This window comes from Malaclemys terrapin, chromosome 10 (genome assembly GCF_027887155.1).
Source record: "Malaclemys terrapin pileata isolate rMalTer1 chromosome 10, rMalTer1.hap1, whole genome shotgun sequence".
Lineage (NCBI taxonomy): Eukaryota > Metazoa > Chordata > Testudines > Emydidae > Malaclemys > Malaclemys terrapin.
Window position 1 is genome coordinate 80,339 of NC_071514.1, and position 23,829 is coordinate 104,167.

At 44.8% G+C, this 23,829-nt stretch overlaps 1 protein-coding gene across 1 annotated transcript in view; it reads right to left on the bottom strand.

Annotated features, from left to right (window-relative positions):
* IQGAP1 (IQ motif containing GTPase activating protein 1) overlaps positions 1 to 23,829 on the bottom strand; it is a 176,129-nt gene that overhangs the window by 64,770 nt on the left and 87,530 nt on the right. The window contains exons 15-23 of the mRNA XM_054041339.1: positions 17,545 to 17,708; positions 10,637 to 10,727; positions 9,029 to 9,196; positions 8,496 to 8,638; positions 7,815 to 7,985; positions 3,591 to 3,674; positions 2,955 to 3,026; positions 2,797 to 2,866; positions 2,130 to 2,338 (exon numbers count right to left, since the gene is read on the bottom strand). Of these exons, the coding sequence (XP_053897314.1) occupies positions 2,130 to 2,338; positions 2,797 to 2,866; positions 2,955 to 3,026; positions 3,591 to 3,674; positions 7,815 to 7,985; positions 8,496 to 8,638; positions 9,029 to 9,196; positions 10,637 to 10,727; positions 17,545 to 17,708 (1,172 nt within the window). The remainder of the gene's footprint in view (positions 1 to 2,129; positions 2,339 to 2,796; positions 2,867 to 2,954; positions 3,027 to 3,590; positions 3,675 to 7,814; positions 7,986 to 8,495; positions 8,639 to 9,028; positions 9,197 to 10,636; positions 10,728 to 17,544; positions 17,709 to 23,829) is intronic.

A 23,829-nucleotide genomic window follows, 5' to 3' on the forward strand; every position in this document is an offset into this window, starting at 1 on the left:
TCAGGTCATTCAGCAGTTTCCTGAGCTTGATAAGTTTATGGAGGGACAGTATGATGAGACTGCCTACAACGGCATGTAGCCAATCTGTGACTGTTAGTAGCAAAATATCCCCAACGGCTGGTGATGGGACATTAGATGGGGAGGGCTCTGAGTTACAACAGAGAATTCTTTCCCAGGTTTCTTGCTGGTGGGTCTTGCCGAAATGCTCAGGGTCATATTTGGGGTCGAAAAGTAAATTTCCCCTGGGGTCAGATTGGCAGAGATCCTGGGGGGGAGGGGGGAAGAAGAGGGGAGAGAGGTTCGCCTTCTTGTGCATCATGGGGCACAGGTTACTTGCAGGTTTAAACTAGAGTAAATGGTGGATTCTCTGTAACTTGAAGTCTTTAAACCATGTTTCGAGGATTTCAGTAACTCAGACAGAGGTTAGGGTGTATTTCAGGAGTGGGTGGGCGAGGTACTGTGGCCTGCAACGTGCAGAAGGTCAGACTAGATGATCATGATGGTCCCTTCTGACCTTAAAGTCTATGAATCGATGAGGATGTTGTAACATCAAGCTTGCTACAAAGCTGTGGATCTATAAAAGCACAGTCATACTCACTCTATTGTATGGAAGTGACATATGGGTGCTAAGGAAAGCTGAAGAATCCCAGATTGACATTTGTCATTCTCGTCGTCTTCATCAGCTGACCCATGTCACATCTCATAAACAAGGCTATTAAAAACTGAACCTAGTAACCATCTCCAGTCAGCTCTGGTTCAGTTTTGGCAGCCTTCTTGATACAGACATATTATTAGAATGGAAGACCAATGAATTCTTAAGCATCTGTATCAAAGAATGTCACTATGTGACTAGCCATCATGTGAGTGTCAAAAGCTTCGGTGGCACAGTAAGATTGCCAGTGCTGGACAAACTGAGTATACAACCAGACCACTTTAAGCATCTTGCCAGAGACTGATGCATGTGGTGCTCTATTTGAAAGGTCATGTCTCTTTGGGATTTGCCATAAAGAGGATGATGATGGGGATGGTGGGAGACCTCTGTGTGGGGGTAGAGGGAAAGATGGTGGGACTGAGTAGGAGTTATCACATGTAGACATTGGGTCCAGCTGCTGCTGCTTTTACAATAACCGTGAATGTGCCCAATATAGTAGAGGTGTGCATTTTTTAAATTAAAAGTATTTTGCTTACTTGCCGGAGTTAAGGGGCTGAATTCCCTAACATTCTTACTTGTGTAATGCATGTATGTATGTATGACTCTTATAACCATTTTAGATATGTGGACACTGAGGCACAGAGAATCAGAATCATAGAATATCAGGGTTGGAAGGGACCTCAGGAGGTCATCTAGTCCAACCCCCTGCTGAAAGCAGGGCCAATCCCCAGACAGATTTTTACCCCAGTTCCCTAAATGGCCCCCTCAAGGATTGAACTCACAACCATGGGTTTAGCAGGCCAATGCTCAAACCCCTCAGCAAACCAGAACCAGATTAGAATTCAGGAGTTCTAGTCACTCAGTTGTCTCTAGACAATTCTGTCCTCTCTCTAAAACATTTCAACAACAAATCTCCTAGGATACTTGCCACAATTTACAATACAATCTTCCCTTGGCTTATCATGTATCTGATCCACAGTGCAATGTGATTTTGCCTGATTTAGACTGTATACTACTGGGGCAGTGACTATGTTTCTGTTCTATATTGTGCTGGGCACGTTAATTATTATTTAAGAGACTATGGCATTAAAGGGGCACAGCAGTAATATTTTTTTTTGAACAATCACCATCTTCTATAACAAACCTCTCTCTCAGGCAGCCACCTCAGAAGGCCCCCCACATCATCTCTTTCTTCTTGCCTGGCTATCTCTGAAGCATTTCTTTTCTTTCCTTTCCTTCTTTCAGCTGTGCTACAACCACCCACTTGTCCTTCTGAATCCCCATCAACTTCCACTTGCCTTGATTATCGCACAGAGGCCCTCTGTTTCACATGCACTTCCTTCCCCACAGTGGAACTGACTGTTCAATTAGTAGAGCTGTCTAGAACAGGTAAGAGCTGGGGGGGCTGGTTCTCTCCATTATCTAGTCTATATGCCTGACTCTGTACTTTGGCTTTCCCTGTTAGTGTGGTTCATACCTGCAATGTGATTTTGTTTTTCACAAGCAGTCCAATTTTGATGTCCATCAGATTGAGGTCATTTTCCAGTTGCTGATTGGATCGGATTAGGGTCACAACCTCCTCACGCAGCTTCATTAGGTCAAGCTCTTCCTGAAAATCTTGGTCACTCTGATCCAGTAAGTGGACAAATTTCCGGACCACAGCCATAGGTGGGTCTTCAGCACTGACTAAAAGGAAATGAAGTATCAGGCAAAGAGCAACAGAAATCAATGAATACACATTTTAACAGCATATGAAGTATCCGTTTATCACCTGACAAATTTAGCACCACACAATATAAACAGCTTCTAGCAAGATTTGGAATTACTTATTTCTGGACAAAACGTGAGCATAACCAGCAACAAATGAAAGAGTCACACAAATATCAATTCTAGGCCAATTTGTGATGCAGGTTAATTGAGAAGCTGTAGTTCTACCCATCAGTAGCTACAGTGATATCTGGATTTAAAATTTCTCCCCCACAGTGTTCCCCAACCTTACACTCTCCCCTACCAGTACCACCCCAAATTCCTCTCATACTACTACTCTTCTAAATGGTCTACAGTGATACAGACTACATTAGCAGTGTGCCATGGAAATACTGACTCTTCAGGTATAAAAGTCTCATTCCCTTGGCAATACTTACTGAGAGTTTTGTAGTCATCTCGTGCTTTATTTGCACGAATAAAAGCCTGGATTTTTACAATGTCCTTTATCTAGGAGGAAAAAAAATCCCACGTCATTTCATTCACAGTGTAATACAGAAAATATATATTAAAACTAGTGTAGCAGAGAGACTCTTACATGGTCTCTGAAATACTGCAGACGATCTCTGTACCGCTTTCTGGCTTGATACATCCTGGTCATTGACTGAATCTGTGAAGTAGTAATGAGACACTCAGATAAACTTTTTCCTCCATTACAGGGTCCCACAACAACCTTATTGCCACAAAGACATTGAGGAATTAGCAGGAATTTAAAGAAATGCAACAAAAATTATCACAGAGCTAGAGGAATTGATGCTAAATATGTAAATTTTGGCTAAATTACAGATGAGGAAGGAGAGAAGCAAATCCTAACATTCTATAAATATTTGAAGGATATCAACGCCAGGAAGGGAGAGGGATTATTTAGGATCATACACAAAGAGGGGGTATAATTAGGAGAATGGGGTAAAGTTAGAGAAGGATTTAGAATGAACATTAGAAAAAACTTTCTGACCATGGGATCAGTGAGGCAGTGGAATTTTCTATCGGGAAAAGAAGCAGCAGCCCTGGTGATTTTTAAAACTACACTGGACAAACAACTAGAAACAGTACATAATCCATGATACTGAATGATTCTGCCCTGGCTCCTGAGGATAGACTATATGACCTAAAAGTTCTTTTCCGTCTCTAATTTCTATGACTAAGAGTAGACACACTTCCAAGGAAACTGTACCTTCACTACTTGGTCCTTGTGTGCTCGCAGGTACTCCAAGCGATCTTGGTATTCCTTTCGCTGCTTGTAGCCACGCCACTGAGACTGAAACCAGACAATGCACACACACACAAATTTACTTTGCAAGGCATTACCATTCTTAACACTCCCGTGCTATTCATCTTCCCAAGTTTGCCTTTGTCCAAGTGTAAAATTGAGGATTTATAATTTGGGGTTTTTTTTAATATGTATGAAAAATGTTAGATGCACTATGGGTACATCTACAATGCAGTTAGACATCCGCAGGTGGCCTGTGCCAGCTTACTCAGGCTCATAGGGCTCTTTAACTGCAGTGTAGACATTTGGGCTCAGGCTGCAGGTCGAGCTTTGGGACCCTCCCACCTCAGAGGGTCCAGCCTGAGCTCAAACATCTACATTGCAGTTAAACAGCCCCTCAGCCCGAGCCCTGTGAGCCCGAGTCAGCTAGCACAATCCAGCCACAGGTTTTTAATTGCAGCATTGACATATCCTAACCCTTGCCCAATAGTCTTCATTACGGAGTTTACCACGGACAAGGTGATAGGTATGTGCCTTAAGAAGGGAGCTGGATCACAAAGAAGTGGCTGTCCACATAGATTTAGGGAAGGTGTTCCACATATAAGGGGTCACATGGAAGAAATGCAGTGCTTTGAGAGAGAAATCCAAATTTGTTAACTTTTGGGAAAAGACACTTCTCTGCAGGCTCTGGGGAAGGGAGTGTGGAAAAGCTTGGAGGTATCCAATTGCTATGTTCTCTGTGAAAGGATGAAATTGTATTCGGTTTGAAGTATATATATACACGTGTTGTGGAGATAAACTACTCATCAAAGTACAGGTCACATATTATACAACAGAAACATTATTCACTCTCCTCCTGCAAAAAGTGTCCAACCCTCATACCAAATGTCGCTTCTTCCCTCTTCTGACCCCCTAGCTCCTTGAACAACCTGACCACGAAGAGAAGCAATATGATCCCCCCATCAATCCTGCGGGTGACTCTCATGCCCACTCCCTCCTAACCAAATATTCCTGCTCTGTTATGAAGCTACTGATCTCTCCGATTCCTGGCCTAAGAGATACCAACTCATTCTACATTCCTCCCCGGTGGTTCCAGCCCAAGAAGGATCCAGCAGTACAAGAGGGCAAGTTGTATCAGTTTCACAGACTGAAGGATTACAAAAGGTAATAGGAGAAAGGACACTCCATATAAGAGTCCTGACAAGTCTTCCCTAGTTCCCAGTTTTTCGCAGATCTCCTGCTTTTGCGTCTGCTCTCTGCTTCCCCAATCTCCTTACTGAGTCTCCAGTTTTAGCCAGCTACCAAGGTAGGCGAAGCCAGTTTCTAAGGCCTGATCTACACTACACAGATAGATTGACATAAGGCAGCTTACATCGACCTATTTATGTCAGTGTGCACACTACAGCCTTGTCCTGACGATGTATGTAGCCTACTACCCCAACGTAATAACTCTACCTCCATGAGAGGCTAGGGCTTATGTCAGTGTAATTATGGCAACAAAGTGTCTATATACACACTGCTACTTACATCAGCTGTTAGACCTCCTCAATTTCAAGAGCGTTTGGCAGCTGGACCCTGCTCCCAGCTGGGGCAAGAATGGCTCCCTCTCGCAGCTGGGAGCTGGGACGAGAAGCCCAGGTGACTGGACTGAACACCCAGCTGGGAGCCGGGACAAGAATGGTCCCTGCTCCTGGCTGGCAGCTGGAGCAAGAAGTCTGTGTGGCCCTCCCCGCTCCCGAGGTTGGGAACATTGGCTGTCTTGTCAATTTCATGGCTCCATGGTGGCTGCCCGTCTCCCAGCAGAGAGTGGGAGGGGCAAGAAGCTGAGGCAGCTAGACCCCGCTCTCCAGGACAAGAAGCCCCGGGCGGCTTCTTTCCTGCTCCTGGCGGGGAACAGGGAGGCAAGGGAGGAGGAGCAGCCTGCTGGGAGCCAGGAAGACTATGGGGCAGCCACGTTCCAAGCAGGGAGCTGCTAGTCTCTCAGCTCCCCAACACTGCCCCTCTTAGGTTGGTAGAAGCACTGCTAGTGAGGATGCGCACAAACGACCCAAGGAGGGTAGTGTGGACATGCACCACCACAGTAATTACTGCAGTGGCTCTAAGTCATAAGAACGGCCATACTGGGTCAGACCAAAGGTCCATCTAGCTCAGTATCCTGTCTTCCGACAGTGGCCAATGCCAGGTGCTCCAGAGGGAATGAACAGAACAGGTAATCACCAAGTGAGCCATCCCGTCCCCCAATACCAGCTTCTGGCAAACAGAGGCTAGGGACACCATCCCTATCCATCCTGACTAATAGTCATTGATGAACCTATCCTCCATGAACTTATCTAGTTCTTTTTTGAACCCTGTTATAGTCTTGGTCTTCACAACATCCTCTGGCAAGGAATTCCACAGGTTGACTCTGCATTGTGGAAAAAATACTTTCTTTTGTTTTCAACCTGCTGCCTATTAATTTAATGTGGTGACCCCTAGTTCTTGTATTATGAGAAGGAATAAATAACACTTCCTTATTTACTTTCTCCACACCAGTCATGATTTTATAGACCTCTCTCATATCCCCCCCGAGTCATCTCTTTTCCAAGCTGAAAAGTCCAAGTCTTATTAATCTCTCCTCATATGGCAGCTATTCCATACCCCTAATAATTTTTGTTGCCCTTTTCTGAACCAATTCCAATACATCTTTTCTGAGATGGGGCGACCACATCTGCACAGAGTATTCAAGATGTGGACAAGTTTCAGAGTAACAGCCGTGTTAGTCTGTATCCGCAAAAAGAAGAACAGGAGTACTTGTGGCACCTTAGAGACTAACAAATTTATTAGAGCATAAGCTTTCGTGGACTACAGCCCACTTCTTCGGATGCATATAGAATGGAACATATAATGAGGAGATATATATACACACATACAGAGAGAGCATAAACAGGTGGGAGTTGTCTTACCAACTCTGAGAGGCCAATTAATTAAGAGAAAAAAAAACAAAAAAAAAAAACAAAAAAAAAAACTTTTGAAGTGATAATCAAGCTAGCCGAGTACAGACAGTGTGATAAGAAGTGTGAGATGTGGGTGTACCATGGATTTATATAGAGGCAATATGATATTTTCTGTCTTATTACCTATCCTGTTCTTAATGATCCATTTTATTTGCTTTTTTGACCGCTGCTGCACATTGAGTGGATGTTTTCAGAGAACTATCCACAATGACTCCAAGATCTCTTTCTTGAGTGATAACAGCTAATTTAGACCCCATCATTTTATATGTATGGTTGGGATTATGTTTTCCAATGTGCATTACTTTGAATTTATCAACACTGAAGTCAACCTAATATAGGTTGACTTTATTTTTTAGTATAGACATACCCTAAGACTTCCTCCACCTTCTTCTCCTGCCAATCAGGCTACCTTCCCTGCCCTCAACTCCTTCCCCTTTTCCAATGACGGGGGTTGTCTTCATGAGACAAATCAGATCCACATTGGGATTTTATAAAATGTATGCGTACAACTTACTCTCTCAGACTTTCTGCTATCCCTACGCTGGTAGGTCTGATGCTGCCACCTAGTATTCACAAAGCTTTCCTTTATTTCTGGTGCAGTTCCCCCACTTGTCCACTCACAACTTCTAAGAAAGTCACTTTCCAGATATCACCAGCTTGAAATAAGCTAATAAAAAATGGAACAAGCACATTCCTTCAGAGATAGAAAGCAGGTCCCAGGATACAATTGTGTCAGAGTGCATCCCCACTGAAGGGACAGAAGGCCCATAAGAGATGGAGCTGATTCAACAGCTCTAATATACTTCAGATATAGTGCAGCCCCAGTGTACGTTACTGAGCAGTTCATGAGATACATTCTTCAATACAGAGCACCTGGCATACTCCTGTCCCAAAAACAAACATCAATGGCTGACCAAACAATAAACCACTAGAAGGTCTTCTCTGATACATTCCTCTCCCTGCATTTCTGCTTGAGGAGGAATTTGCTAGTTTCACATGAAAAGGGATAAGCAACATAAACTCTTCAGGGCAGGGGCTGTCTTTCTATTAAATGTTTGTACCATATGTAACACCCAGCACAATGAGATCTGGTTTCTAGGCACTATTATAATTCACAAATAATAATAGTATCACAGTATATGTAGTATGGACACAGAAGAAGTCATCCATAGACAGAGACATAGGACTTCACTACCTGGATACAAGTGATTGCAGGGACTTGCTTCTTCAAGAAATTCATTCTGGAGTTGAATTCCTGGCGAACAAGGTATCCACGGCAGCAAGCCTGCAGCCTTGTAATCAGGTTCTCATTAGCAAGCCAGAGCTGTTCTCTGTTGTACGCAGCAGTGACTCCAGAGATAGAGCTCTGAATTAATGTTATGGAGGAAGAGGCAGTGGAGACAAAAATCAAGATGGTAAATTAACTTGCTATATCATGCACAAAATATCCTAAATTATCCTTCAACATACATTGGGATCATGATCCTTAGCTCAAAGTTATGGTGAATTTATTGAAGTGGCTCCTCTATATACTTTCTGGTGAGAGTAGGAATTTCTTGACACACGGAGCCAAGGTGAAATACATCGTCTATAAAAATCTGCTAGCCCCCAGTAGAAAGAGTGCAAAAGATGTGTATAGCATAATGGCAACACCAAAAGGGCATGGAGGCACACCCAAAAAGGCACAAATGAGAGGAAGATGTAGCAGCAAAGTATTTGTTTTAGTTATTTTTAAACAGCATTATCTTTTAGCCACTAATTCTATTTGGATTTAAGCTTTAACTCTTAGGATAATACTGGGGAGAATTACTCAGGTGAGCAACTACAAAGAATTTGCTCTTTTCAGGGAGACAATGAGTACATGTTATTCTACTACCTGTATCTCCTCCCGGGAGAGCTGGGTATTATTCTGCACAAATCCTGAGGGTTCATCCCAACGTCCCTCTCTGGTTTGCAGGTTATGGTAATAATAATAGCCTCCTTTCACCCAGTGCTTCACCCACTCACTGCCATTGTCCCCTATGAGCAGAAATTAAAGTACAAGAACTGAAGGGGAAGCACAGCCTCCCAGCACACAGATAACATTCATTAAGGAATCATCAGTACAACTACTTTCAACTATCTGTTCACTGCAGCTAGAAAAGCAGATGTCACATTTCCCCAGGACCTTACTGAGCAACCTACCATAACATGCTCCTGAAGTAGAGAACATTCTACTAAACATTTAAGTAAAAGTATATTTTCTAATGGTTAAAAAGAAGTCCCCCATCCCTTCCGCACAACCCTAGACTCCTTTCCAGACAAATTTCTTCCCTGGCCTCTGCTTTCCATTCCACCATCACAGATTCATCTATTTTCTCCTTGCCAGTTTACCATTTAAAATTCAGTTGTACAACCCCCACAGTTCACCTGCTGCCATTTTTTCTCTCTTGGCTTCTGCCAGGTCACGCTGGTATGTCTCATCACACTCTGGAGTGACTCCATACAGTCCAACATCAGGCGAGCGCAGGGCACTGAGGGTCTGGCCCACATCACCATGGACCACTGCTTCATTAATGGCCAGAATTCCTAATGAAACTTAGATAATACACAAAAGAGCGGGTTACCTTGGCATGCAGGGGCTCAATGGTCCACACCAAACAGAACAGATTAATAGAAAAGCAACTTTGAATGTTTCTCTGGGGGTGGGAGAAAAGGGACATGAGGTGCACATCTTTAGGACTCAAGTGTCTTCAACAGAGCATATCACCAATGTCAGATGTTTTACTTCCACTCCACCCTGCCCTTTCCACTTGGAGCAATCACTACTTCACCCAGCATCCTAGCCTTCTCTCTCTCAGTTCACCAGGAGAGGTCACAATCTGTGGGCAATACCACTGGGGATGAGATTGCAAGTGAAGACTGAGGAGGATGGGTCAATATTTAATGTACAGAAAGCCCCACATAAATCAATCCTTGCCCAAAACAGGCCAAGTTCAAGCAGCAATGCTTTGTAAAAGGTGTATAGAGGATTCCTTGTAGATACCCTACAGATCTACAGTTTGACAGAAACTGATTGGAAGTTGGCAGCAGAAACCAGCTCTCCTCAGACAGGATGTTCCTTGACATGACCTTCAAATAGCTGTTCTGACACACTGTCCATTTAGACATGTTTTCATGGAGGTAGCACAACCTAGAATATCAGGGTTGGAAGGGACCTCAGGAGGTCATCTAGTCCAACCCACTGCTCAAAGCAGGACCAATTCCCAACTAAATCATCCCAGCCAGGGCTTTGTCAAGCTTGACCTTAAAAACCTCTAAGGAAGGAGATTCCACCACCTCCCTAGGTAACCCATTCCAGTGCTTCACCACCTCCTAGTGAACAAGTTTTTCCTAATATCCAACCTAAACCTCCCAAATTGCAACTTGAGACCAGTGCTAGGCCTACTGTTCATGAGTTTTTTAGGGTATCTGAAAGCTGTGGTGAATAGCACAGGTGAAAAATGCTGATGTACAAAATTATTTAGGTTAGTAAAAATCAGTGCAAATTTGAGGAACTCCAGAAGCATCTAATAAAACTGAGTGACGGGGCAAAACAATGGCAGATTATATTTACCATAGACAAATACAAAGTAATATGAACTGGATGAAATCATTTAAATTGTGCATGCATGCACAAATACACAGATGAGTAACGAATTGGATGCAACCTCAGGAAAAAGACGTAGGCATTATTGTGTGCAGTTTGGTGAAGACACTTGCCCAATGTCCTGCAGTGGTAAAAAAAAGACCAAACTGGATGCTTGGATGTATTCAGAAGGTGACATAATAATGTGGAAAAATAACAGCATTACAATAAGTTAACAGTCTGGCCTCACCTTGCATATTGCCTTATGCACATGGACTCCACCTGAAAGAGAGCACTCCACATTCTCTCTCACATATACACAGTGAAAGTTCGATGTCTGAACCATCTTCTAGAAAGTCTGAGGATGCCTGATGATGAAGATTAATAGAAACACTTAATATGAAACTTACATTTCTGTGCCTCCTCTGTGTCCCTGTTGGATCGATGAATTCCATCCTGAATTTCATCCAGCCACAGTACAGCTGTCTCATCCTGAGTGTCCTAAAGAAAAATGGAAAAAAGCTCATCTCCAGCTGTACATCTAAGATAATTGTGCTTTGTGATATACACTGTGCACATAGCAAGTGTTCACACATTAAGTTTCAGCCACAGAGGGAAAAAAGCCACATTCCTCTCCAGATACTCTGTATTTGACTACAGCACAAGAATTAAAACTTCATGTGTTCCTGTGACCAGCAGAGGCTGCTACAACCATAACTTAAGCAGGTTCTCCTATTCTTCTCCCATCATCTCATTTCCAAAGATAAATTTGCTGAGGAAGGGGAAGCAACTGATAGATTCTAATATTGTGCATAGCTTTAATAATCAGAGATCAGGGACACGAGAGCAATAGGCCACTGAATTAGCACCAAGTAGCCTAAAGCCACTTGGAGGACATTTCTTCCCATACTATCAGGGAAACATACTCTAGCCTGGAGTGGGCAAACTTTTTGGCCCGAGAGCCACATCTAGGTATGGAAATTGTATGGCGGGCCATGAATGCTCACGAAATTGAGAGTTGGGGTGCGGGACGGGGTGAGGACTCCGGCTGGAAGTGCAGGCTCTGGGGTGGAGCCAGAAATTAGGAGATCAGGGTGCGGGAGGGGGCTCTGGGCCGGGGCAGGGGGTTAGGGTGCGGGGGGGGGGGGGGGTTTGAGGGCTCCGGCTGGGGGTGCAGGCTCTGGGGTGGGGTTGGGGGATGAGGGGTTGGGGGTGCAGGAGGGTGCTCTGGGCTGAGACCAAGCAGTTAGGAGGGTGGGAGGGGGATTAGGGCTGGGGCAGGGGGTTGGGGCATGGAAAGAGGTCAGGGGTGTAGGCTCCAGGTGGCGTTTACCTCAAGCAGCTTCCAGAAGCAGCGGCATGTCCCTCCTCCAGCTCCTACGCAGAGGCGCGGCCAGGCAGCTCTGCACACTGCCCCGTCTGCAGGCACCACCCCTGCAGCTCCCATTGGCCATGGTTCCCAGCCAATGGGAGCTGCTGGGATGGCGCTTGGGGCAGGGGCAGCGCATGGAGCCCCGTGGTTACCCCTATGCATAGGAGCCGGAGGGGGGACAAGCTGCTGCTTCTGGGAGCCGTGTGGCGCCATGGCACGTGCGGAGCGGGGCAAGCCCCTGACCCAGCTCCTTGGCTGGAGCACTGGAACAGGGCAAGCCCCCAACCCCACTTGCTGGCAGCAGCTCGAGGACTGGATTAAAACGTCTGAAGGGCTGGATATGACCCCTGGGCCGTAGTTTGCCCACCCCTGCTCTAGCCTATTTACAAAGAGGCTACAAAACATGTGAAAAAAGTTCTTAAACATGATTCAAACTTGGCTTCTCCCCATCCACATTGCGAGGCCAAAAAGAGTTAGAATGGTCTTTGGCTGGAAATGAGTTCAAACAGACTTTAAACTAAGCGTGGGAACCCTGTTTAACAGGCCATTATATATAGGGCCTTCATCACACACACTAAACTGTTCTGGTTGGACTCTGAACAAAACTAGTCAGCTGTGTTTATGTGCAGGAGACTGAGATGAGGGAAAAGGGGTAGAAGTTTAACGAAGACCCAAAACATGTGCATGAAGAACAAATGACCTTGCAGCTGCCAAGTATAGTCTCTCCCCACCCACCATTTGCTTCCTGTTGCTAATTACTAAAAACTGAAACCACGTCCCTCAGCCCTCACTGTACAGAATACAGGAAACGCTCAACTCTAGCATGAAGTGCACCACAGCCATACAGCATAAAGAGCAACTCTCTACAGCGTGAAACTGGTTTTGAGGGTCAGTTCCAAAAGAGGCATTTCCTAACATATCCTCTGAATTTGTCCTATTAACATAGTTTAATTCTGTAGCTTTGAGACAGGTCACACAATGACCTGGATATCTGTCCCTTTCACTCAAGAGAGCAACATGTCCAAAACAGGCAGCTTTCAGCTAAAAGTCAACCTGATCCCAGGAGAATGGCAGAAGGAGAGAAACTGTCCAGGTGGAGGGGGGAAGAGGACTTTTCTAGTCCACTTTGATAAAGGTAACAACTTTGCACACTCCAATCTCTGCTAGTAAAAGTCAATCCACAGCATGTCCAGAGGACTAGGATGGCTTTGGAAAACCCCCCACACATTTAGCATTGCAGGGCTTCAGCCACATGCAGTGAATAGTAAGGAAACTGTTTCTCTTTCTTCTCTATGAAAACAGACCTTGCTTTTGACTTCTCTAAAAACTTCCACATGCACTGTTGCCTGGAAAATGTCAGCTATGTACATAATGTACAAAATGTCATACAGTAGCCCACCATCCAAGGAGAAACTAAGTGACTGTTACCCATGGCAATCATACAGTCAGTCCAAGATACACAAATTTACTAGTCAGCACTAGTCAGGTTAAAGATTTTCACTATTTTCCTTCTATACTGTAGTCTAATATCTCAATTTCTAAAATTACTTCAAGTGCAGCTGGGAGGGGCCCTGAAGATGAGTTAATGCCCAAAAAAGGCAATTTCACCCCAACTGCAGTTACCAGCCCAGCCTGGCACACGCTCCCAGCACACTAAAAGTAGCTCATTATTTCACACTGACTCAGCAAAAGGAAATGATTCAACCTCAGATCAGTTCCTGAGAGTTTTTAACCATTTCAGGGCCCTCATTTGCATTAGTAATTTGTGCAATTATCAGCCATCTCCATTTCAAAAGTTTACGTTTATATGGAACCACTGCTGAGCTCAACATAGGTCTTAGTCTCAAACCAAATTCCTGCCTAGATACATCAGTGATGGATTCTGAGATAAGCTGTATGAAACTCTCCTTCTCAAGTCACCAAAGGCAGAGAAATATAGCATCTCCTTCCCCAGGGAGAACAGAAAAAGGCAAGGTCAGTTTCTGACTCCAAACTACCCAAAGCAGGCACATCCCAACAAGAATCATGCCTCCTACCCCTTCCCCAGCTATGAAGATGAGCCACTTACTTATCTCCCTAACTTCCGCTTGTTATTATCTAGTGCTGAAAGCCTGCCAGATTCTTTACAGACAATTGGACAATCATCAGATTAGGGATAGGAAGCAAGAGAAGTAAATAAGCAGGCAGCTTGTTGGTAGCGTATTTTGCATGATCTCTCCTTCCCCAAATCTCTCAATGAATCGGTTATTCGTTGGTCTCTAAAATTTCATTTTTTATATTATAATATTAGTTATATTTTACATTAAAAACTGATATTAAGAGAATGCTAATATTGCAAAGTCAAGCACTTAAAAGTTAGGAAATGCCAAAATGAAGGCTACCTATACAAACTTCATTTGACTAATTATGATTCAAACTTTAATTACATGATCACATGCTATATTTTCCACAGGACCTTTGTCTCATTCAGTGCTCAGAATGGATATTGCTCAATGAAAGGATAGCTATTCAATATTTCTTTTTAATCCTTGTCATACAACATGTGACCACATACATTATTTACTGCCACCATGCAAACCCTGCTCTGAATATACAATCATCCATTTCCTCATAGGTTTTCTCTGGTGCTCTCATTATAGTACACGAGGCACAGAGGTATGTCTACAATGCAGTTGGGAGTGAGCCTCCAAGCAATGTTCCCTCTATTTTTTTCCATCCATGTGCGTAATGAATTTTGTTATGTGCATGAATATTAAGGTAATGTGCGGATGTGTGACACCAGTAGAAACAAAAAACCTAGATATAATATATATTTTTTAAAAGTTACCATAGGGATAATTACTCCAGCCAGGACAGATCAGGCATTTTAGTCACAGAGGGTCCTGTGGCACCTTTAAGACTAACAGAAGTATCGGGAGCATAAGCTTTCGTGGGTAAGAACCTCACTTGAAGTGAGGTTCTTACCCATGAAAGCTTATGTGCCACAGGACCCTCTGTGACTTTTTACAGATTCAGACTAACACGGCTACCCCTCTGATACTAGGCATTTTAGAATTCACTACTCAATTAATTAAATTTAAGCATGAGAGAGAAATAAAATTATGAAATGCATAGACCAATTAAAAAACTAAAACACCACCACTTTGAAAGAATGAAATTACTGAAAATATGTGTGCATTGCAAGAAGTACCACCACCACAAGTATGTGTTGGGAGGTGAGCACGCGCTGGGGAAGTCTATTAGAGACCGTGCACTGTCTCTTTAAGGCACTCACGAGAAAGTTTAGACAGCAGCAGCTGCAGCTCTCCTGTTCCTGAACCCTGTTCCTGAACCCTGTCCCCCCTCCCCTGCTCTGCAGAGATGGGGTACATGGGCAGGGGGAGGCAGACACCCTGACATCAGTGCTCCCCCCTCCGCCCCCCCACCACTCTGCACAGCAAGCAGGAGGGTCCCAGGAGCAGTTGGCCAGGGGCTCGAAAGCAGAGGGCATGAGCGACGTGGCTCCAGAGTAGTAAGGGGAGTGGCACTTGATTCACTCCTGAGCGGCCACGCGACCACACAGCTTAGAGGGAACACAGCCTCCAAGCCCAGGTAAAGAGACTTGAGCTACCAGAGCTCACACAAGAATGCTAAAAACAGCTGTGCAAACACTACAGCACCAGGGGAGGGTCAGACCAACCACCTGAGCTCAGACCCAGGGAGTAGGATGGGTTTGAGTTCAAGTGGCTAGCCCAAGCCTCTAGCAATGTCACAATGCCCACACAGCTATTTTTAGTGTGCTAGCATGAGCTCTGCTAGCACAAGTCTGTCTACCTGGGTTGGAAGGCTCACTCCCAGCTGCAGTGTAGACATAGCCAGAGAGATTAAGCCCCAAATTGTCAACTGCCCACTACATTTGGGTGCCCAAACTGAGACCCCTCTAGAATCAGATTTTTTCAGAATACCGAGCACTTTATATGCTCACAGTACAGTTCCCACTGATTTCACTTACTGTTGTGAGCAGGGCCGACAAGGGGGTCGGGGGGGGACTGGTACAAATTACCGGGGCCCGGCGGTCCGGAAGGGGGCCTGGGGCCCGGCTTCCCCCCCGTTTCGTCAGCCCTGTTTAGCCGGTCCACCCTTGTTGGGGGGCCCGAAAAAATTCTGGGCCCGGCTTCCCACTCCTCTCATCGGCCCTGTTTAGCTGGTCCGCCCGAAAAATTTTTTTCACTGGGGCCCGAACCTGCTCTCGGCAGCCCTGGTTGTGAGTGCTCAGCACTTTTGCAAATCAGACCACAGGTCTCTCAATTAGGGCAGCCAATAAATGAGGAACACATGCTGGCATCCACCTGTCAAAAGTTTGGTTTAAGAGACTTGCCCAGCATCACAAAGGAACTTTGTGTTAGAGGCAGGGATATAATCCAGTTCTTCAGCATGGCATTCAACTACCTTAACCAAGAGACCATTCTTTCTCTTCCTGCAGCTCCCTGCCTCCTTCACTACACACCTTCCATCTTTTGGAACAAATGAACCGGGGTCCTACAGAAAACAAATCTCTTTTCCTGCAGAACCCTGAGTCACTGTCCATCCTGTGTACAGAATGAGGCAGAGGTCCTGTGAAAAAAAAAGAAAGTATGTGATCATGAAATTAAAGGCTGCATCATAATGCATACGCACAAGGAGGCCAAATTAAGGTTGCATTGGCAACCTTAATTATGATATTTTTTAGTTTTGATTGCTTGACTTTTCAACTTCAACTTTAATGTTCTTTTAATTAAATATAATCATATAAAACATGTCAAGAGGGAAATACTGTGTAGGAGTAAGTTTCAGAGTAGCAGCCGTGTTAGTCTGTATCCGCAAAAAGAACAGGAGTACTTGTGGCACCTTAGAGACTAACAAATTTATTTGAGCATAAGCTTTTGTGCTCAAATAAATTTGTTAGTCTCTAAGGTGCCACTCCTGTTCTTTCTTTGTGTAGGAGTAGGGCGGTTATATTACCTCTGTGGCATTGGTGCAACTGCTACTAGACTCTACGCTTCAAGAAGGATGTTGAAAAATTAAAGAAGATTCAGAGAAGAGCTAAAAGAATAATTTGTGATCCAGAAAATCTTCCATACAGTGAGAAAGACAATAGTTCAATCTATTTACCTTACTAAAGAGAGTGCTAAAAGGTGATTTGATCACAGTCTACATGTACTTCACAGGGAGAAGATATTTAATACTAGAGGGTTTTTTAATCTAGCGAAGGCAGAACAAGATCCACTAATAAAATGCAAATTTATAACAGTGAGGGTAATTAACCATTCTTACAATTTACCAAAGGATGTCCATCACTTGGGGGAATGTCAATCAAGACTGGATGTCTTTCTAAAAGTTCTTGTTCATCCATAAATTACTGGGCTTGTTGCAGGGGTTACTGAGTGAAAATTCCATTGCCTATGTTATATCAGAGACCCAACTAGGTGATCATAATTGTCCCTCTTGGTCTTAAAAATCCATGAATCCATGAAAATTGCAGGTTTTGAGAAGTTATAAATCCAGTGATTTTGGGTCTGTGTATTTGCTGCACACTGAAGGACCTCACTTCTGAAAATTACCCAAAAGCCTCTGTGTGCTCTCAACAAAAGTGCTGCACACTATAGAATTGGTGCTCCAAGAGTCCCAAAATGCATTAGTACAACCTCTGTTGTATGCACTGAACTGAAGCAATAACAAGAGATGCAATGATCCATTGCATGCAATCAGTATGTCTGCAGCAGTTTCCTGGGTTTATGGTGACATCCAGCTCATGGTTGCAAAACTATTTTTCTTTAATGTAGACAAAACCTAAGTGTCAAAATATGATCATCCCCACAGAAGGCCTGACAATTGCTCCACTGACATCAGCACTATTTCTGCCATAATCACACAACAGAATATGCTGGACTATAAAAATTCTGCAGAGACCTGTTTAATAGCACTCACCTGTGCTTTCTCCCTCTTGGCTCGGATCAACGTGTCCTGGTAGTGCTGTGCTACCTTTGGGGTTACCCCCTCCAGTTTTGCTGCAGGGATCTGTAAGGCTTGAAGGGTCTTTCTGGTGTCTCCCTCGTCCAGAGCTTCATTAATAAGCCCAATTGCTAAAATCCCTAGAAAAGAAAGAATGTAAGGGACAGTTTCTGGTCAGCAGAAGCTCACAAGCAATGTTTTATCATCGCTGAATGGCTAGAGTCCTTATTAAAACTGGTGTCAGCTGAAAATTATAATGACATTTTCAACATAGACTCAGCTTTTCTGGTGAAGAGACCTATCTAATTTCGTCACATGTACAGTATCCATTCAGTGCTCTGGGCACAGTACAAAAACCAAACTGCTCAATGGCTCAAGGAAACCATAAAGAGAGACATAAAGAGCCCTATGGCATCCAGCATGAGCCCCCTCACCTCAGATGATCACCATACTTTCCCCGGGTCCTCTCAACACCCAGGAGCAGAGCCACTGCAAAACCAATTCCATCTACTCTTACTATAGACTGCAAACATGTCGATACCACCTTCAACAGTGTCAAAGGCAGCTGACAGATCCAATTAAATCAGTATGAATACTTCATTTGTGTGATGGTTTAAAAACAAACAAAACCCCCAAACTTTCTACATCCAAAAATATTAGGACATTTTTGCACGTTTAATTAAATAAAAGAAAAAAAAAGGCTGTATCTCAAACTAAAAGTTTCCAGGTTTAATCCTCTCTACAGAGGAATCTCCAGGTTAATTTGGGGGAAATGTGCGTGGGCTAGCCAGAATGCGCAGGCTAATGCCCCTCAATTCCTTCTCTACCACAGAGTCAGAGACGAGAAATCCGAAGGACAGGGGAGGAGGGTGGACACATCTCAAAGAATCACAAGGTAACTACTACTACTTCATTGAATAGCATCCCTATAGGTGCTCCACAACCCAACCTCCTCCTCTCTACTTCGGAGTTCTTGTCACTGACGGTGACTCCCGAGCAGTACCCCTTCTGGAGGGCTGGGACTTTGGAGTCGGAGGGACCATGGAGCCAAGGCATTGGAGACAGAGTCCCCAGTGATTGCAAAGCATTTGGCGAAAGTGTGAACTGATGCCCATGTCACTGCTCTACAGATTTCTGAAATAAGAACATTCCTGAAGAAGGTGACAGAAGAAGAGATCAACCTTGTGGTTGTGTACGAATAGAGTCTGGAGGAGCCATGTTTCGAACTTGGTAACAACGTCTGATACAATTCGAGAGCCTTTCGGCAGATATTGCTGAGCCCTTGGATCTTTCCGCAATGGAGAAGAAAATCCTAGGGAACTTCCTGAAGGCCTTTGTCCTGTCCAGGCAGAAGGCCAGAGTTCTCCTGACATCTAGGGTATGTAATATAGCCTCACTGTTGTTTTGGTGAGGCTTGGAGTAGAAGATTGGAAGGTGAATCAATTGATTCATGTAAAATGGAGAGGTTACATTGGGGATGAATTTTGGATGCGGCCTGAGCATAATCTTGTCCAGAAAAAATACTGTGGAAGGGGGATGCGCCATCAGAACCACCATCTCTCCTGGCCAAGGTAATTGCTATCAGGAAGGCCATTTTCATTGATAGGTATGTCAGCAAACAGGTTTCCATGGCTTCAAAGGTGGGCCTAGTCAGTCCTTTCAGTACCAGGTTTAGGTCCCACATGGAGGTAGAAAGTCAAAGTTGAGGGAAGAGGCTTACTATATCCTTGAGGAACCTTTTAGTAGTTGGGTGTGACAGCACTGAATATCTTTCTACAGTTTGGTGGAAAGCTGTTATAGCCACTAGGTGAGCCCTAAGAAAGCTTAGAGATTGTCCCCACTGTTTTAGGGTCAAAGCATAATCTAGGATATGCGGAAGAGTCACAGATGTTGGAGAGATTTGTTGCGATGTGCATCAAATCTGAAACCTGGACCATTTCTGCAGGTAACAGAGGGTCCTGTGGCACCTTTGAGACTAACAGAAGTACTGGGAGCATAAGCTTTCGTGGGTCAGAACCTCACTTCTTCAGATGCAGCTTGCATCTGAAGAAGTGAGGTTCTGACTCACGAAAGCTTATGCTCCCAGTACTTCTGTTAGTCTCAAAGGTGCCACAGGACCCTCTGTTGCTTTTTACAGCTTCAGACTAACACGGCTACCCCTCTGATACTCTGCAGGTAAGTATGTCGTGTCAAGGACTTCCTACTGTGAAGTATTACCTCCGATACAGGAGCTTTCTAGGTGTTGGAACCAAGCAGGAGCCATGTCTTGAGGTGGAGAATCCCCAAGTTGGGATGTAGGGTATGTCCTCTGTTCTGCAAGAGGAGGTGCGGGATGGCCGGGAGAGGGATTGGCTGGCACGATGCGAGCTGTGCCAAGTAAGGTTACCTGGTCTGTTCAACCAAGTAGGAGCAATCCAAAGGATGTGAGCTCTAGCCCTTTTTATTTTCAGCATGATCTTTGACAGTACAAGAAACAGAGGAAAACTGTAGAGAATGTCCTGGTCCCAGCGGAGGTGGAGAGCATCACCCAGGGAGTGTTGTCCCATTCCTGCTCTGGAGCAGTAGCATGAACATTTCTTGTTCAGTGAGTGGCAAAGAACCCTGTGGATGGTGCCCCCCCATCGTCTTAATAGATTGTTAAGCACAGTCAGGTGTATCTCTCACTCGTGGTCTTGTGGGAATTTGCGAGTTTTTTGTGCCCGGTAGATAAGCCACAGACAGTATAACATTGTGGGAGATGCACCAATTCCATAGCCTCATCACTTCTGCACATAGGAAGGGTAACCTGGCTTCCCACTGCCGATTGATGTAGTACATACAGGCTATGTTGTCTGTTAGGATCTTTGTGTGTGATCCTGTGATCAGAGGAAGGAAAGGGGCGCAGGTATTCCTGACCATTCTTAGCTTAAGGAGATTGACATGAAGGGGTATCTCTGTGGGCCACCATTTGCCTTGTACACCTCTACCCTGATATAATGCGACCCAATATAACACAAATTCGGATATAAGGAAGTAAAGCAGCACTCAGGGGGAATCAAAGCAAGTTAGATATAACGCGGTTTCATGTATAACGCGGTAAGATTTTTTGGCTCCCAAGGACAGCGTTCTATTGGGGTAGAGGTGTATCGTGAGGCTGTTTACAGGTGCACCCCACCCTATGAGTTATGCATCGGTGGTGAGGAGCAACGATGGTGATGTTTGCGAGAAGGGAATCCCTTTGCAAACATTGGCTGGGTCTTTCCACCAGTCTGAAGAGTTTTTGATCCTGGTGGGTGGTGACAGGGATTTGTCCAGCCTGTTCTTGTTTGTAAACCGAGCTGAACCACATTTGGAGGCATCATATGTGAAGCCTGGCATGTGGTATTAGCACTGTGCCAGCTGCCATATGACCCAAGAATTGGAGGCAGAGCCTGACTGGTATTTGTGGGCTGTTTTGAATGGTGCTTATTAGTGTGACTAAGGATAGGAACCTATGTTGAGGTAAGAGGGCTTTGACCTGTAATGAATCAAGGTAGGCCCCTATGAATTCCAGGTGTTGCACTGGAGTGAGGGCTCACTTCTGGATGTTCATCTGTAGACCCAGTTCTGTAAACAAGTGAATTGTAGCTTCAGTGACTTGGTGAGCCTTTCAGAGAGATCGGGCTTTGAGGAGGCAATCATCCAAGTACAGGTAGATCGTTGAGAGTGTAAATGAGCGGCCACCACTGACAGAACCTTGGAAAAAAAATCTCAGGATTGATGATAGCCCAAAGGGGAGCACTCTGTATTGGTAGTGGTCATGTCCCAGACTGAATCTGAGAAATCATCTGTGAGCCGGTAAGACTGAGATATGAAAACAGGCGTCCTAGAGGTTGAGGGCTGAAAACCAATCTCCCTGTTCCAATGTTGGAATGATCGTTGATGAGGTGACCATCTTGAATTTTTGAGTCTTGAACAAACTTGTTGAGATCTCTGAGATCTGCTATGGGTCTCCAACCTCCCTTCCTTTTGGGTATTAGGAAATAATAGATGCCTCGTAGATGCTGAAGTACTAAAACAACAAGGAGTCTGGTGGCACCTTAAAGACTAACAGATTTATTTGGGCATAAGCTTTCGTGAGTAAAAACCTCACTTCTTCGGATGCATCCGAAGAAGTGAGGTTTTTACTCACGAAAGCTTATGCCCAAATAAATCTGTTAGTCTTTAAGGTGCCACCAGACTCCTTGTTGTTTTTGTAGATACAGACTAACACGGCTACCCCCTGATGCTGAAGTACTGGTTCTATGGCTCCTAACTGGAGGAGGTGATCTATCTCTAATCCTAGTAAACTCTCATGAGAAGGGTCCCTGAAGAGGGATGGGGAAGAGTGTTGTGGCGAGGGTAGGGAGGTAAAAAGGATTGAGCTCCCAGTTCGAACAATCTCTAGGACCCATCGGTCCCATGTTATGCATTCCCCAGCACTGCAAAACACTGCCAATTGGTGGCCAAATAGGTGTGGAACGATGGACAGCTGTGTCCATCAGGGGAAGTGGTCTAATAGTGCCTCAACCTACCCATCAAAAGTAGAGGGCTGAGACAAAGATTGTAGGCCACATGGCTTGCATTTAGGGAATTCCCCTTTCCTTCTTTGTGGTTCGTAGTGGTGATGAGGTTGGTACTGAGGCATACGTGGTCTATGTTGGTTTGGGGACTAAATCATTTCTTTTGTCCCAGTGTCTAGATACCCAGTGATGGGAGGGTAGCCTTGGAGACCTTCAGGGTGTGAAGGGAGGCATTAGTCTTCTTCCTGAAGAGCTTCGTGCCCGCAAATGGAAGGTCCTTAACCGTGAACTGCACCTCTTTCAGGAAGCCCAAAAAACAGACCCATGACACTCGTTGCATCACCATAGTCGTGGGGATGGACCAAACCACCACATCGGCCACGTCAAGGGCAAATTGCAGCAATGTCTTTGCCAGCTGAATAATGGCCTTAAAATTGTTTAATATCTTTATTAATGATCTGGAGGATGGTGTGGACTGCACTCTCAGCAAGTTTGCAGATGATACTAAACTAGGAGGCGTGGTAGATACACTAGAGGGTAGGGATCGGATACAGAGGGACCTAGACAAATTAGAGGATTGGGCAGAAAAAAACCTGATGAGGTTCAACAAGGACAAGTGCAGAGTCCTGCACTTAGGACGGAAGAATCCCATGCACTGCTACAGACTAGGGACCGAATGGCTAGGTAGCAGTTCTGCTGAAAAGGACCTAGGGGTCACAGTGGACGAGAAGCTGGATATGAGTCAACAGTGTGCTCTTGTTGCCAAGAAGGCTAACGGCATTTTGGGCTGTATAAGTAGGGGCATTGCCAGCAGATCGAGGAACGTGATCGTTCCCCTTTATTCGACATTGGTGAGGCCTCATCTGGAATACTGTGTCCAGTTTTGGTCCCCACACTACAAGAAGGATGTGGAAAAATTGGAAAGAGTCCAGCGGAGGGCAACAAAAATGATTAGGGGTCTGGAGCACATGACTTATGAGGAGAGGCTGAGAGAACTGGGATTGTTTAGTCTCCAGAAGAGAAGAATGAGGGGGGATTTGATAGCAGCCTTCAACTACCTGAAGGGGGGTTCCAAAGAGGATGGAGCTCGGCTGTTCTCAGTGGTGGCAGATGACAGAACAAAGAGCAATGGTCTCAAGCTGCAGTGGGGGAGGTCCAGGTTGGATATCAGGAAAAACTATTTCACTAAAAGGGTGGTGAAACACTGGAATGCGTTACCTAGGGAGGTGGTGGAGTCTCCTTCCTTGGAGGTTTTTAAGGCCCGGCTTGACAAAGCCCTGGCTGGGATGATTTAGCTGGGAATTGGTCCTGCTTTGAGCAGGGGGTTGGACTAGATGACCTCTTGAGGTCCCTTCCAACTCTGATATTCTATGATTCTATGATTCTATGAGACACGAAGTGCTTCTGGCATTTTTTTCAATAAAATTTTGAGTAATTTATATAATTATATTTTGCCGTGAGGGCCTGATAGATGCTGAAATGGAATTGTAGAGCGCTGAGGAGTATACTTTTCTGCCCAAAAGGTCTAGGCACTTCCAATCCCTATCTTAGGGAGTAGCCCTAGACTGGTGTTGTCGGCTGTGGCTCAGGATTGGCCATGTCCACCACGATGGAGTTGGGTGGCGGGAGGGAAAGAAGGAAATCAGATTCCTTGATGGGGACATAGCATTATTTGTTCACTCGCTTGCAGGCTGGCGCCAGTGATGCTGGGGTTTACCACACTGACTTTGCCAGGTCTAAA